This window comes from Maniola hyperantus, chromosome 8 (genome assembly GCF_902806685.2).
Source record: "Maniola hyperantus chromosome 8, iAphHyp1.2, whole genome shotgun sequence".
NCBI classification, from domain to species: Eukaryota; Metazoa; Arthropoda; class Insecta; order Lepidoptera; family Nymphalidae; genus Maniola; species Maniola hyperantus.
This window is the reverse complement of record NC_048543.1, coordinates 5,417,646-5,432,546: the sequence shown is the minus strand read 5'-3', so window position 1 is coordinate 5,432,546 and position 14,901 is coordinate 5,417,646. Positions and strand designations below refer to the sequence as shown.

Sequence of the window (14,901 nt, the reverse complement as noted above, 5' to 3'; positions counted from 1 at the left end):
GGAGTGGACTGTAGAGTCAGGCTCAGCATCTTTTTACCCGACAATGCCAAATTAAAAGGAAGGATTATGTTTTTAGCAGTCTATGTATGTATTTATACAAGTGTATGTATGTTTGTATTTACGTATGCACCACCGTAGCGTCTAAACTACTAAACCAATTTTGTTGATGAATCGTCAATCGATTTGTTACTAGATCCGGGTGACATAGGCTACATAATACATTTTATATGAACAAAATCAATAAATGGCGGATGTTAGACCAGATGTACAACAGTTTTATCACATAGCGACTTTATTGACTCAATCATGCCTATACACTTCGCCACCAAGTAGGTACCTAATAGTTTACCGGAACGTGGAAAAAGACTCTAAGGCTGAGAGTGGCGTGCACAGGGTTTGAAGACAGGGTAGGCATTAGTTAGGTAGGAACCTGTTTACTGGCAGGTCATAATGTAAAATTTGCATTGAGCTATTACAACTGGGGTAAGCAGTGCATTTATGCCTCTATGACCTGCACGCAACTGGCTGAGATCTATAAAGCCTATCTTGACTTAAAGTTTCAGTTAAATCAAGACAGATTTATGCCAGCAATGGTGTCTCGTTTTAACTGTGTCTTCTAAGCACAGTCAAAGTGCGTTCTATAGATCTCGACCTTAGGCTGAAGTTCACTGACAGACAAAAGAACAGATTATAAGACAACCGGCCGATTATCCAACCATTGGTTGAGTAAAATCTGATGAACTTCATGAAGCAAACTGACTTTTCCGAGATTTCCCACGGTCTAGCAATCAATCCTGTTCATATTTTGTAAACAAAATCCTTACCTTTTTGTAAAAAATATGCTGACTTTTCTGTAAGAGGACAAGCAAACAAAACTTAAAACTCTTCTTAAAAATTCTCTTAAAATAATTAAGTATTAGGTATTAAATACCTCGCTGTCCGTGTTAGGTGGTATTAGGTGATTAAAAATAAACACCTTGTTTATATAATGGTTTTTATTTATATTTGATAACTCAATTTCATAGTCAGTAAATATCAACTGCATCAGTGGGTTCAGTACCTTCACCTTAAAATATAATGTATTTTGAAAAACTAATTTGTGTTACGTAGAACAGTCTTAAAAAGAAGGTAAACAGTAATTTACTTACCACAGATTCCTACGAAGTACCTACTTAATTATTCTAAAAGTAAAAACCTAAAAATTAATTAATCTAGAAAGTAAAACCTAAATGTACCTAATTATCCTATATACCTACTAAGTACCAGGGGCGTTACGGATATTCGCATCCGCATCCGCAAATGCGAAACATTTGTATTAATTCAGACATCCGCATCCGCATCAATTAATGCGGAGGTTTTACGGATGCGGATTTATATTTGCAAAAAGTAAAGACCTGCAAAGAAAGTGAGCTGGGCCAGAGTGGCGTGTGCCTTGTGCGTGTTTGCTAGTTGATATCTTCGTTCGCTAACTGACCAATCAAAAAGTGCACATTGGTACCCAACAGGGGTGTTACGGATATTCGTATCCGCATCCGCGGAAGTGAACTTCTAAAAATCCGCATCCGGATGCGCGGATGTCAAGATATTGGCCCGACTATGTACCTACCTTACCACAGTTACTCTAGAGTATTTTTTTAAGTTAACGTTCTGTTTACTTACTTAAGTAATAATTTTTTGAACAGCGAGCAAACGAACAGGCGGTTTACGTGATGTAAGCTGATTATCGCTGCCCATAAACATTTGCAGCACCAGAGGGCGTGACTTTTAGAAAAAATTGTTTATCCGCCCCTTGAAACTACATAGCCTCCTATTGTAGTTTTGACGGAGCATAGAAGTTGGAAGCTGATCCCATAATATGCAGAAAAAACCTGGAATAACGAGAGGTGGAAGAAATCCAGGCATCGAAATATAATAAATTTTGGCAGATTTACATCCCTGGGACAGCCGTACGACGGAAATAGAGTTCCTTCTTTTTATCCCGGAAAATCAAAAAGTTCCACGGGTTTTTATTTATTTTATTTTATTTTACAGTCAAGATCAGTCAGGTAGGTAGGCAGTTACTCATGCGTCGTTTCTGCAGCCAAACATTCACTCGCATTCATGATCATCATGATCAACCCATCGCCGGCTCACTACAGAGCACCCATGGGGCATGGCACCAGGAGCGGAGGGTGTGGCTGTGGTGGGTGGTGCGTGGTTGGTGATGAGTGTTTCATCACCCATCCAAACACTGGCTGCCCCACCGGTCTCTCGCCTGTCCAGTTTGGTGACGGGTGAGAGAGATGGTGAGGATGGGGAACGTGGAGAGGGAATGGCCCTCCAAGGGAGCCCTAGCCCTCGTGAGGATCTGTGGATGACAGACACGGGGTCCTCGGGTTAGTTGGCGTGCTGTGATTCCGGCATGCCTCTGACGGTGTTTGGGGACACGTAGTGCCCCAGTGGTGGGTCTGCTGTGGCGGACATCCGCTGGCGGAGTAACGAGGCGTTGTTGGTCCCTTGTGCTCCGTCGTTAGCGGTGGGGTCGAACTTCGTGAGGTTTTTATTCGGTAGGAGTCCGACATAACCACTGTGCGCCCCCGTGACCGTTGGTATCCATGATGGATTTTCCTCACCAGAAAAATAAAGTATAAATAATATACCTGATATTATGATCTTAAAAATTTCGTTTTAAAAAAACGAACTTAAAAATTATTTGTCTTTATTTGTCTAAGGAACTCCACAAAATGAGCTGATAGTGAAAAAAAGTACCATATTCGTGTGCACTCGGCCAAGCATGTTATTTAGTATATTTGTAGGGTTGCTATCATCTTACAGGCGACATAAATTTATGAATTTTATGATCGCTAAGATTGCTATATGATACCTAAGTATTTACTAACTTGCTAGCCCCAGATTGCGATCGCACCTGGGAAGGCTAGCCTGTTAAGTGTAGCAATTATTTATAAAACCGATACTCGGTTTCTAAGTGACATCGTAACTGAGCGCTAAATTACTTGGCGGCTTTACTTGTAGATGGTAACTAGGATAGGGAGCTCTCTCTTGTACAATTGTATAGAGGTGAATCGTGATTAGTCAGTGGGTATGACCGTTCCCTAAAAATGTAAGGATGCGTTTACATTGTTACTCCAAAAGTCAAAACACCTTAAATATTGTTAACTTTTGCACGTGCTTTCGTCCATACGGTATCAAGATTAAATTATAATAATGAAATATTTTATTTATATTATTATAGTTATTACGAGTACCTACTTAATAATAATAAATAAAACATCCGAAGTTAGGAAACAGGAAATAATCCAGTAAGCAAGCCAAGCCATTAGAACTAAAGTAAGGAGCACCAAAATAAACGACAACGTCTGCGCCGCACTAAAGACAGAAGATAAGATTGACGTTTTGGATTTCAACGTAAACGTGCATTATCTGCGACCAACAAAATTCTTACTTCTCTATTAGCTCGTTTCGATGAGCAGGATAATATAATTAAAAAAAATATGTAATTAAAATTAAATACAAAGTGTACCTAATCAGAACACTAGCAAAAACTTATTTTTACCTAAACACAATCCAATGCCAACAACTATTTTTAAAAATTCCCGTTGTGTAACAGTGTTACACACGGGGGTGTGACTCAACGGTAATAACCCCCAAATTACCATTTGCCATAGATTAATTATTGCTCTCGATGCCATTTGCCTTATCTTGTAGTTGTATTGATTTAGTATTGTTGAAACCAGCAATCTATAGCGTGCAAAACTCAGGCCAATGTCCCATCTACGACGCGGCATTGACTCCGAGTGATCTGACGTCCGTCGACCTCTAGCGTCATGTCAGATGTTTTATTTAAATAATACATGTGATTTTTTAAACATGATTTTAAAAAATCGCGTCTGTTTTTGTGGTACCTTATCACTTATCAGTAATCATCAGTACCTACTATCAAATGTCTTCATAGCTAGCGTTCTCTTTACACCTTATATGCTTTAGCATCATTTTGATATAAAAATGAATCATGAATCAAATCAAAATCAATCAATGAATGTGTTGGTCATTGGTCAACGCAAATCTCGAGAACAGCTGATTCGATTTCGCTTATTCTTTTTTATAATATTCCTTGAAGTACGAGGATGGTTCTTACGGAGAGAAAAATTTAAAAAATTTGAATCGACTGTTAGGCGGAACGATGTTCGCCAGGGCAGCTAGTAAACTAATACAATTTTAATTATTACCTACCTATCTACCAATAGCAACCCTCACAAGATACCCATCTAATAAAAAATATGTAGGTAACTAAAAAACACTTAGTAAAAACGTCATCGAGTTGCATGGCTTTTTACAATGCACACAATGCTTATTTATAAATAATACAATTTTCATTCTAAGTAGGTGTACATACCTACTTTTGTCAAAATTTATAATTTTGCTTTTTGACATGACTTTATTATTAATAATTGTAATTTTAACAAATTTTTTGTAAGTATATTTATGTTAGTTAGTACTCGTAGTTTAATTAGTGTAATTGGGCTTTATGGCCGTTCTAATTAAATAATAAATAATAATATTACCTACCTGCTACATACCAACTCAATTATTTTACAAAGAACGTGAATTACTTCATGAAGGTATACGAATAATTATGTAGGTACAGTACGCGGCAGAAAATAATGTACATCGACCTTTAGAAGGAGATAGCGGATTTGCAGAGCATTGTCTCTGTCGTTGAGACCGACAAAACGTCATATAGGTACGAGTGACAGAGACAACGCTCTACAAAGCCGAAATGTCACTCATGTAGGTACATTACTTTCTGCCGCGTACTGTATGAAGGTTTCCTCACGAATAAGAATATAATTATCTAAATGCTAATACACATTGACATAAGTCCGAAAAGTTAGAGGTGCGTGGCCACTGGCCAGGAAACCTAGACCCTCCGACTGGAAGGCCGACATCCTTATATATAGGCTACCACCGCTTTTCACACGATATACCTACACGTAACCTTAATTTAACTCTAATAAAATTGCTATGAAAATTGAGTTGTCACGGCACTATTGTTAAAAGTTTTGAAGTTAATGATTTAAGCGTGTTCATCGTGTATCATTTTAATAGTATCTTGCTGACAAAAAATATAATTAACGTCATCCTAATATGACTTCTTCATATAAATTAGCATTCAAGATACCTGATAGTCCATATAAGGTACAGGTGTCACTAGGTTCGTAAGTGGAAAAAATACAAGTGGAATAAAAATGACGGTAAGTAGGTACCTCAATCAATCAGCCTGTTTGCGTCCACTGCTGGACATAGGCCTTCCCAAGAGCACGCCACCACACACGATCCTCCGCCTTCCTCATCCACCCACTTCCCGCTATCTTCTTACCTCTATAAATAGTAATCTTCTTACATAATCTATAGTAGGTACCTAATCTATAATAATCTATATTGTCTCAAAAAGTAAACAAGGCTTCTCGCTGAAACGCGTAAGTCCCGCAAATCGCTATTGCGCTGGAACCATAATGTCTCATTAACATCGAAATGACATACATCATTTTAACGTCAGCCGAAATAAAAATATACCATCAGCTAGAAACTTCAGTCTAGTGCTGACGTCACTAAAATGGCGACCACGCGCATTAGCAATTTGCGGGACTGATAGAAGCGCACTTATATAAGAATGCGGCCCCCAGAGCCTTGTTACTGCAAAGTGCTAATGAAATCATGATAAGAATGAAAAACCTAAATCCAGAAGGTTTAAAGCCTGGCAAATCAGGTTTCTTAAGTGATTCTTTCTGAATCAATGACTGCATGACAACAAGCTTATTTTGTTATACCTAATCCGCTAAATCAGGTAATATTATGTTATTACAACGTGCAGCATGCGATATACCTACCCTAGACTGGGCGGGCGGGCCGCCTACCTTTTGCTACGGGCTACTACACGACAGTGACACACGTCATGTAGGAAAACCAAGCAATACTTACGCAAGTATCACGAAACAAACACACCTCAACAAGCTCAATTTCGTGATGGTTGTGATGCGCATCTATTGCTTGCTTATTCTGCATGTGTACTAACGGGACGGCGGGCGGTGCATATCGCAGCTGAATGTACCTGTACTGTAGATATAGATATCTGGTTTAGCGCAATGTAGGAAAAAGGGCGAGTCAACTACCTACTACTAAATATTTGCCATATTTGGCACCAATGTAGAATCTGTGTAAAAATTCGTCAGGGCAGTATCTAAAATGGATAGATTTAAAAAGAATTTCAATATTAATTAAAAACGCAGGAAGCCTTTTGCGAAGCTTTTGTAGTGGTCGGTAAGCTTTCAAAGGCTTTATGGGTTTGTGGATTCAAATATTCTCAAAATTAATTCAGCAAGCCTCGATTTAGGATTTAAATAAAATTTGAATATTTGGGTGGCTGGTACCGATTCTGAGCACAACCTAATTTTAGAGTACATATTCGCATCCTCTTCTTACTAAAGTAATATGAAAAGGACAGACGCAGTTTGACAGTTTTAAATTTAATTTTTAGATGGTAAAACCCGTGATTTTAGCGCGCATTTTCTTTAAATTTGTAGCGTGCACCTAAATTTAGAGTCTTTAAATGTAAAGTTCATGTTCTGTCCCTTTTTAGCATTGTTAAAAAGAAAAGGATGCAGATACTCTAAATTTGGTTTAGAGAAAGACAACGGAATCGGTGCCTAACTACCTAAGTATTACATGACAGAGACAATGCTCTACAAAACCGCTAACTCTTTCTAAAGGTACCTACCTATGTTATGTGAGGTTGATGTACGTTATTTTCTGCCGCGCATTGTATCTACTTACTTACTTACTTAGCTTTCTACGAGAAAAATCTTATCTCTATACATACCTCCAATCAAGTAGGTAACTTGAACTTGGACAGGGGTGCACGCCGCCGACCGTGGTATTGGTTCATCAGTCAACTCCTGCTTCCCGCGCAGCTACGTGTCGTAGTTTTAAGTTTTCACTTTAGGTGTAATACCTATTCAGCTTACTCATCTACTCCTTTTTTACAATATAATATTATTGATATGTACCTACATAAAAACATTTTTTTTAATAGATCAAACTGCTCCTGTTGTGCATTGCTGTTGTTTCTGTCGTGGGAATGTCGAATGGCAGCATCCGCCGAGTACGTTCTCCAGGTACAAAGTATTATTTAATAATGTTTTATTTCACGAAGACCATTTGGCTATGTTTGTGTGGGTGCACACGTACACATAATAAATGATAGTGTGCGAAGTAATATATTAGTCTGATGTGTGCGTGGCGTTCAGTTTTGACTGCGACGCGGTTTACGTTAGACACACAAATGCATTAACGGTAATTAATACACTCATTACTGCAAGTAAGGCTGAGCGGTCATCGTGAAATAGAACATCTATACCAGCTTATCAGTAGCCATATTAGAAATGCGAAAGTGGGTTTGTTTGTTGGTTTATTGGTTTGTCCTTCAATCACGTCGCAACGGAGCAATGGAACGACGTGATTTTTTGCATGGGTATAATTGAAGACCTGGAGAGTGATATAGGCTACCTTTTATCCCGGAAAATCATAGAGTTCCCACGGTATTAAAAAAAACTAAATCCTCGCGAACGAAGTCGTGCATGGACATCAGCTAGTTTACAATAATACAAAATTATTATTTACCAACCATTGAAATAAAATATCTATTACTTCCTGTGAGCTCTTGCCCGCGACCCGTTTCGTGAGGATTTAGATGCCGTAAAATTCCGTGGGAACCTTTTACTTTACCGAGATAAAAAGTAGCCTTTATCATTCCTTACAAATAGTACTCCATCTGCTAGCGAAATTCTCGTCAAAATCAGTTCAGCCGTTTCGAGAATTAGCCTGGATTAGCAGTTCAGGCAGAAAAATGAAACTGGTTTTTTGTTTTGATAAATGCTTAGGTACTTATCTACCATTTTATATACGGAAAACATTATTATATGGAAAACACAGGGAGACACTTCAATTAGTTTAGTAAGACATACCTACGAGCCTGGGTAAAGATGTCACGTAGTGGTAAGTGACGATACAGTTTAAAATGGAAGAGACCCTGAAAGGAATATGGCAGTTCTATTAAATCCATACCTATGCCTAGTGGGTTTCTAGTTCGTACTTTTTACTTATGGGTGTCGTACCAAATTGACAAATCGCCATCTGAAACATCATTGCCTAAGATATCTAACTGACCGCAATCGAAACATTGTTAAATCCAAAAGATTGCCCCCGGCATTTGTCACTATAAGACCACAGCGCTTAAAGGGTCATCAAAAGGTAGGTTTGTTTCATTGGAGCTTTATTAAACGATGCATTCTTTTCGTAGCACCAAGCGGTTGGCAAGGCAGCAGTAGTTACGGGTCCTCACCGATCGGATTAGCTCGAAACGGAGGAGGTTGGGGTGGTGACGCTTCCACCCTCAGCCGTTCAAATGGCTGGGGAGGATCTGCCGGATATGGTGCAAACACTAGAAGTTACTCTAATGGCAAATCCGGATGCGCCAATTCTAATGGATGGGACGACTCGAGCGTCGGCTTCCGTTCCAACTCAGCCTGGTAGTTAAATTAGGTATTCCTTCCGAAATCAATTAATGTTTATGGTTATGTATAAAATAAAGCATTAGTTACCTACAGCAAATGAAAAACGTCTTTTCACTGAGACACGTTACCTAGGTATTTCCTATCCATTAATTTTATCAAAAGTAAAAGCAGAACAAGAAGTGAGAGCTGGCTGCGGTGGACATCCCATCAGGTAGGTAGGTACATGAGTGCATTATGACAGTTATCAAGCAAGTGTGCCACTGCAGTGAGGACCTAAAGCACTCTGCCAAGAGCATAACGAGTAAGAAGAAGAATAGTAGGAGATGGCGCTGACAGGGATTTAGGATATTAAATTTTTAAACAAAAGTAGATATTCGCTTATCTGTATGGTATATATAGTGGATATTCGCATAGATAGCATGTCACAATATGCTTACAATAATTATCTAATAATCTTTTAAGTTTAAAATACGATAACTAAATAAAATAGTATGTATATATAGTAGTGGTAGGGTGAGCATATTGGCGGTGAGTTGATGCACCGGTTTTTACTTTTTACGATGTGTATCTATAATATACCAGATGATCCCCGCGACTTTGTCCGCGTGGATTTAGGTTTTTAAAAATCCCATGGGGACTCTCTTTTTCCGGGATAAAAAGTATGTTCGTCCCCGGGATGTAAGCTAATTCAGTACTAAATTTCATCAAAATCGGTTGAACTGTTGGGCCGTGAAAAGCTAGCAGACAGACAGACACACTTTCGCATTTATAATATTAATACGAAGTATGGATGAAATGAAATATCTACTCCCTAGAATCCCTATCATAGCACAGTTTTACATAAAACTGCTCATAGAGAAATATTATAGTACCTAGGACGATTGTAATTAATAAATTGTTCTATCATTGAAATGATTTCTTGCAGTCTTGAACATGAAAAGGGTTGGGTTGGAACCAAAACACTTTGAAATTATTATGAAGTAATTGCATTCTGTTTTTCTGCAATAATAACATCGAGGTAGGTATTGTGTGATGTGTGATCAACTAAAAAAATTATAGTAAATCGTACCTTTGTGGCAATTATTATCATAATTAACTTTAATGTAACTGAACAAAAGCAGAACCCACAAAAAACATATTTAAAAACTTTATGTAGGTAAGTGATTAAAAGTATAAAAACTTTGCCATTTACAAAACTAGAACTAAGTATTTTACCGTAGTAATTTTCGTTGAATTGTTTTTTATCCAAGACTAGCTAATGCTCGCGACTTCGTCCGCGTGGACTTCACAAATTTCACACCCCTATTTTACCCCCTTAGGGGTTGAATTTTCCGAAATTCTTTCTTAGCGGTTGCCTACGTCATAATAGCTATCTGTATGCCAAATTTCAGCCCGATCTGTCTACTAGTTTAAACTATGCGTTGATAGATCAGTCAATCAGTCAATTTTTTTCTTTTTTATATAGGTACATATATAGAAGACAGATGAACTCTTAGATAGATTCTAAGAGGTCCTACCTACCCATTGAATTTAAGGATTTTGGCTTCACTCAAAAACACCATTCTTCTAGAAAAAATTCAGCTCACTCAGCGTTTATATGTAGAAGATAGACTGAGCATTTATGCACTCATTCGCATTCAATTCGTATTCGTTTTCGTAAAAATACGATTCGTAGTGGCCGTCATACAAAATGTAGCTACGTATGCTCCTCTCACACACTCATTTGGTTCGTATTTATACGGATCCATCAAAAAGTGCACCAACGCCCTTACGGCAGATAATAGGCAAGTTAGGTCCATTTAATATTTATTTACCGAAACATCGTGGACAACGAAAGTTTGATGGATTTCTTAATGATAATGAAAAATGGAGTTAAATGACAAAGCTAAAGACCTTACTTCGTACATCCATAGATAAATCATATTTAGATGAGTTATATGGAGTTGAACAGGTATATACAGTAAAAACAATACTGCCACCACAACCTTCGGCCGAAGCTGAAGGTTTAATAACTCTTTAGAAACTCAGTTCCATTATCTTTCATTGCGCTCTCGCGTATTCGTAGCAGTTTCAGCTCTGGCTAGAAACCTTGGGCATTGGCCGTTATCGGCCTATTTTGGCCGAAGCGGAAGGTTTAGCCCAAAGTGGTTTTTTGGTCGGACACTACTTGTACGGACTAGGATATATTCTTCGATTTTTCTTCATTATTAACTGCCTCTTAGGTCAACTGGCTAGCCTATGCTAGCGTGCCGTGTGTGTGTCTTGTGTAATAGGCCCATTTCAGTGAACGGCAGAAATTGTGTTGCTTGTCTGAAAGTAGAAGTAGGTGGCTACGTAAAGTAGTAGGTAAAAGCCTAAGATACCTACAACGTACATTTAACGAACTAGACAATTTCATTTAATCATAAAATAGACGTTTTACTGCAACAGACATGAATTGAATGTTAAGTAATTATTTTCTTAATTGAAGGGGAAATTTTCAATATTTATTTTTCACTAAAGCAACATACGTCCGAGCTGCCACGCTGGATTCTCATTTAGATCAAACCTGGATATGGATTTATTAACTAAAGTAAATATTGAAGTGAAGTATTTTTTCAATTGCCATTTACGATTGGGAAAGAGATGAGGATTGAGGATGATTAATTATGTTATTCTATGTCAATCATTTTTAAAATATGGAAATAAAAGCCATTTAACTTTGTTTTTAGATTGAAATTCGAAAATATTTTTATATCAAGGAAATGGATAGGGGTGCACGTCGGCGTAAGGCCAATTTTAAGTGCATTATTCGACAACGTATTAACAACGCAGGGATCTGGGCTAACTCAAGCACTTATGGCATTCACTGGGCAGCCAAAGCATCTATTTTTGCCTTCTTGCTGACGAACATAACACAAATAATAGCATTATTTACTACAAAAGATCCGAAAGCACTGCTTGCTTGCTTTAGCGTACTTTCTTTCTGTTTTATGGGATTCTTGAAACTAAGCTCTTTACTAATAAAACAGAAACAATGGCGTCTCCTAATCAGTCAAGCATCGTCTTTGGAAAACGAGGAATTGTACAACCGTGATTATAAATGCGACTACGAGTCCGATGGCGAAGAAGATGACACCTCTTTAAAATATATATGCTCATACACCAAAAAATTTTCCTCAATTTCAACACATTTGTCGAGAATATATTGTTTGACTGTAGTAGTGTTCATGGCATCCCCATTTATTGAGTATGGGTTGCGTTTGTACCAGGGAAGAGAGGTGGACGGATTCCCTCACATACTGCCAGGTTGGGCGCCACTAGATTTTAGCATTTTAGGCTACATCATATCGATTTTAGCGGAGATCATGGCTGCCGTATACTGCGTAAAAGTGCATACAGCCTTCGACTTAACCGCAATAGGATTTATGATTTTCATACGTGGGCAATTTAATTTACTCCATAAATATAGCGAACGTATCGGAGGAAAGGGAAAAATCTGCAGTATATCAAATAGAAGAGATAACCGAGCTCATTTCAGGATCACGAAATGCCATCACATTCATGTCGTGTTATTAAAGTAAGTCCTGAGCAGTGCTAACATTTTCTAAAAATGTTAACACTGAAACGAAAATAATAAAATTTATAAAATTATTTTAGATCGGTAAATCAACTTGGCAGGTTAATTCAAAACATTCTGGGAATATATTTCTTTCTGGCAACCTTAACGCTTTGCTCAGTTGCTATGCAGTTAAAATCGGTAAGAATAATAAAAAACATACTGTAGATATCTAGTTAATAAATTACCAATTTATATATTTTTCAAACTCGCAATGTATAGCGTGCAAAACTCGGGTCAATGCCCCGCCTACGACGCGGCATTGACTCCAAGTGGCCTACTTATGCAACGTTTGTTGACCTCTAACGTCAGTTGGATGTTTTATTTGCAACTTTCGTGAACTTTTACAAAAAGTAGAATTTTTTAATGTATTTTTCGCGTTCTTTTTTGTGGTATCATATCAGTAATCATCAGTGGGTACTATCAGTTTTCGTTTTTGCTACAGTTCTGGTTACACCCTGTATAGCTCAATGGATTGCGAAGCTGAAATGGAATTGTGGCCGGACGCTAGGATTTTAAACATAAGAAGAATAGACAAGTGCTATCTGGCTATCACGCTCATAATTAGCGCGTATAAAACAGTGCGCGTAGGCAATAGCGGACGGACGCGCGCTTTGGTTGACATTTTGCGGCATTCAAAAATAAGATTTCTGTGCCGGTACATCGGCGCAACTTATAAAACTGGTAGCAGTAGTAGTGGTAGTACTTATAAAAGTACCTACTGTAGGTACAGGTAGTCATTATGTTTTATTTTTAAGGAACAATTGAGTACTGCGCAGTTAATTTCACTACTGCAATATATGGGTGCGACAGTAACGCAACTTTTCCTGTTCTGTCAGTATGGAGCCGCACTAATAAACGACGTAAGTCATTTTCAACTCCGACCGTTCCATCGTTTCCGATACTTAATCATTACTCATTGGGATACATTATACTTACCTAAGTATTGTAAGTAGATAACTTCTGGTACCCTACCAGAATAGTATCATACCTACTATCTACATACAGAGGTTCAACAAAGTGTAGTCTAGACAGCGCAATAGTGCGGTAAGTGCGACGAAGGAGCGAACCGAATTGCTTACAGTACTCGGCAGGAAATATTGTACATCGATAGTTTAGAAAGAGACAGCGGTTTCGTAGAGCGTTGTCTCTGTCGTTGAGACCGACAAAACATCACACAGGTATGAGTGACAGAGACAACGCTCGACGAAGGCGAAACCTCTTTATAATATTCCCTGCCGGCCACTGTACGTAGTCTGGGCTATAGAGCCGGTTAACATAGGTTGAAGGGACGTCGTGGTCGTCATTTACCACGAGATCATAGCTCGGAGGCTATATAAGTGTTGGATTTTGTTTTGTCTCTATGGTCAACAAGTGGACATTTAGTCATGTCACCGTAGTAGTCGTGCGCCTTACCTACATACTATGTAATATGAGATATGATTGGGTCTCATAAAGACCCAAGAATGATTCGAGACATGTCTATTGTCTTGTGATCGTTCTAATATGTCTTCGATCAATTCCTATTTATTTTTAACCAATTTGCAAAAGGCGAAGGCTTTTAATTCGGCACGCATTTTTTATAGAGCTCCGTCTGCTTAGGCGAAGGGCCATTTTGCGCTGCGTTCTGGTGCTTGAGCTCGAGAATACGCCGCGAGATTGCGCTGCTGTCTGTCGGTATGGCTCGCCCGTGCAGGCTGCTGGCTGGGCCATTGAACAAATTGGATTTGCTTTCATTTGTCCAGGTTAAAGCTTTTATATATGCGGCGACACACTACCTCTGTTCCAATTTTTCTTAAAACAAGCGTAGGTACTACAGTGCGCGGCAGAAAGTTGTACATCGACCTTTAGAATGACATTTCGGCTTTGTAGAGCGTTGTCTCAGTCACTCATATATGACGTTATGTGACGTTTGGTCGATCTCAACGACAGAGACAATTGCTCTACAAATCTGCTATCTTCTTTTAAAGGTCGATTCACATACTTTCTGCCGCGTACTGTACCTGAGCAGTGTGTATCTATACAAACCTACACCCACAATGGTACTGATTCTGAGCAAAACCTAATTTTAGAGTATTCGCATACTCTTCTTACTAGTGTAATATGAAAAGGACTGACGCAGTTTGACAATTTTAAATTTAATTTTTAGATGATAAATCCGTGATTTTAGCGCACAGTCGCGAGCCTACTGTTTAAATTTGTAGCGTGCACTAAAATTTAGAGTCTTTAAATGTAAAGTTCATGTTCTGTCCCTTTTTAGCATTGTTAAAAAGAAAAGGATGCAGATACTCTAAATTTAGTTTAGAGAAAGACAACGGAATCGTTGCCACAGTTAAAACATGTGGATAGGTCTATAAATCGACCATGTTCGAGAAGTATGAATCGGTAAACGTCGTGAATTGAATTTTGGCAGATTCTATGTATAGTACGCGACAGGTCGACAGGTCGATGGCAATCGAAGTATGAGGCGGGGGGACGCCCCGCACCGTCTTGATTTATTGTGAAAGAAAATGTCGAAAAAATACGACAGTAGAATGGAACCCTCGGTGCGTGAGTCTGACTCGCACTTGGCCGGTTTTTTAACTTGAAAACTTATTTTCCAGATTGTTCGCACTGCTTATAGTTACTACGCCGTTTTAAGGCAGACTTCGCAATAATTTTTGCTTCACGCGGAGCCTTACCTACTTACTTTATATTTGCAGTTTTTTTTAACTAGGCTGTCAAAGCAAGTAA

At 38.5% G+C, this 14,901-nt stretch overlaps 2 protein-coding genes across 2 annotated transcripts; both read left to right on the top strand.

The window, feature by feature from the left end:
• Nucleotides 1–5,098: 5,098 nt before the first annotated feature.
• LOC117984495 (uncharacterized) lies at nucleotides 5,099–8,604 on the top strand. Its single transcript, XM_034971124.2, has 3 exons — nucleotides 5,099–5,252; nucleotides 7,091–7,172; nucleotides 8,357–8,604. Exons 1-3 carry the CDS (start codon nucleotides 5,247–5,249, stop codon nucleotides 8,587–8,589), a joined length of 321 nt encoding a protein of 106 aa, XP_034827015.1. The 5' UTR covers nucleotides 5,099–5,246; the 3' UTR covers nucleotides 8,590–8,604.
• Nucleotides 8,605–11,304: 2,700 nt separating this feature from the next.
• On the top strand, nucleotides 11,305–14,846 carry LOC117984527 (odorant receptor 82a-like). Its single transcript, XM_034971159.2, has 5 exons — nucleotides 11,305–12,129; nucleotides 12,210–12,309; nucleotides 12,927–13,031; nucleotides 13,755–13,913; nucleotides 14,772–14,846. Exons 1-5 carry the CDS (start codon nucleotides 11,315–11,317, stop codon nucleotides 14,823–14,825), a joined length of 1,233 nt encoding a protein of 410 aa, XP_034827050.1. The 5' UTR covers nucleotides 11,305–11,314; the 3' UTR covers nucleotides 14,826–14,846.
• Nucleotides 14,847–14,901: the final 55 nt, after the last annotated feature.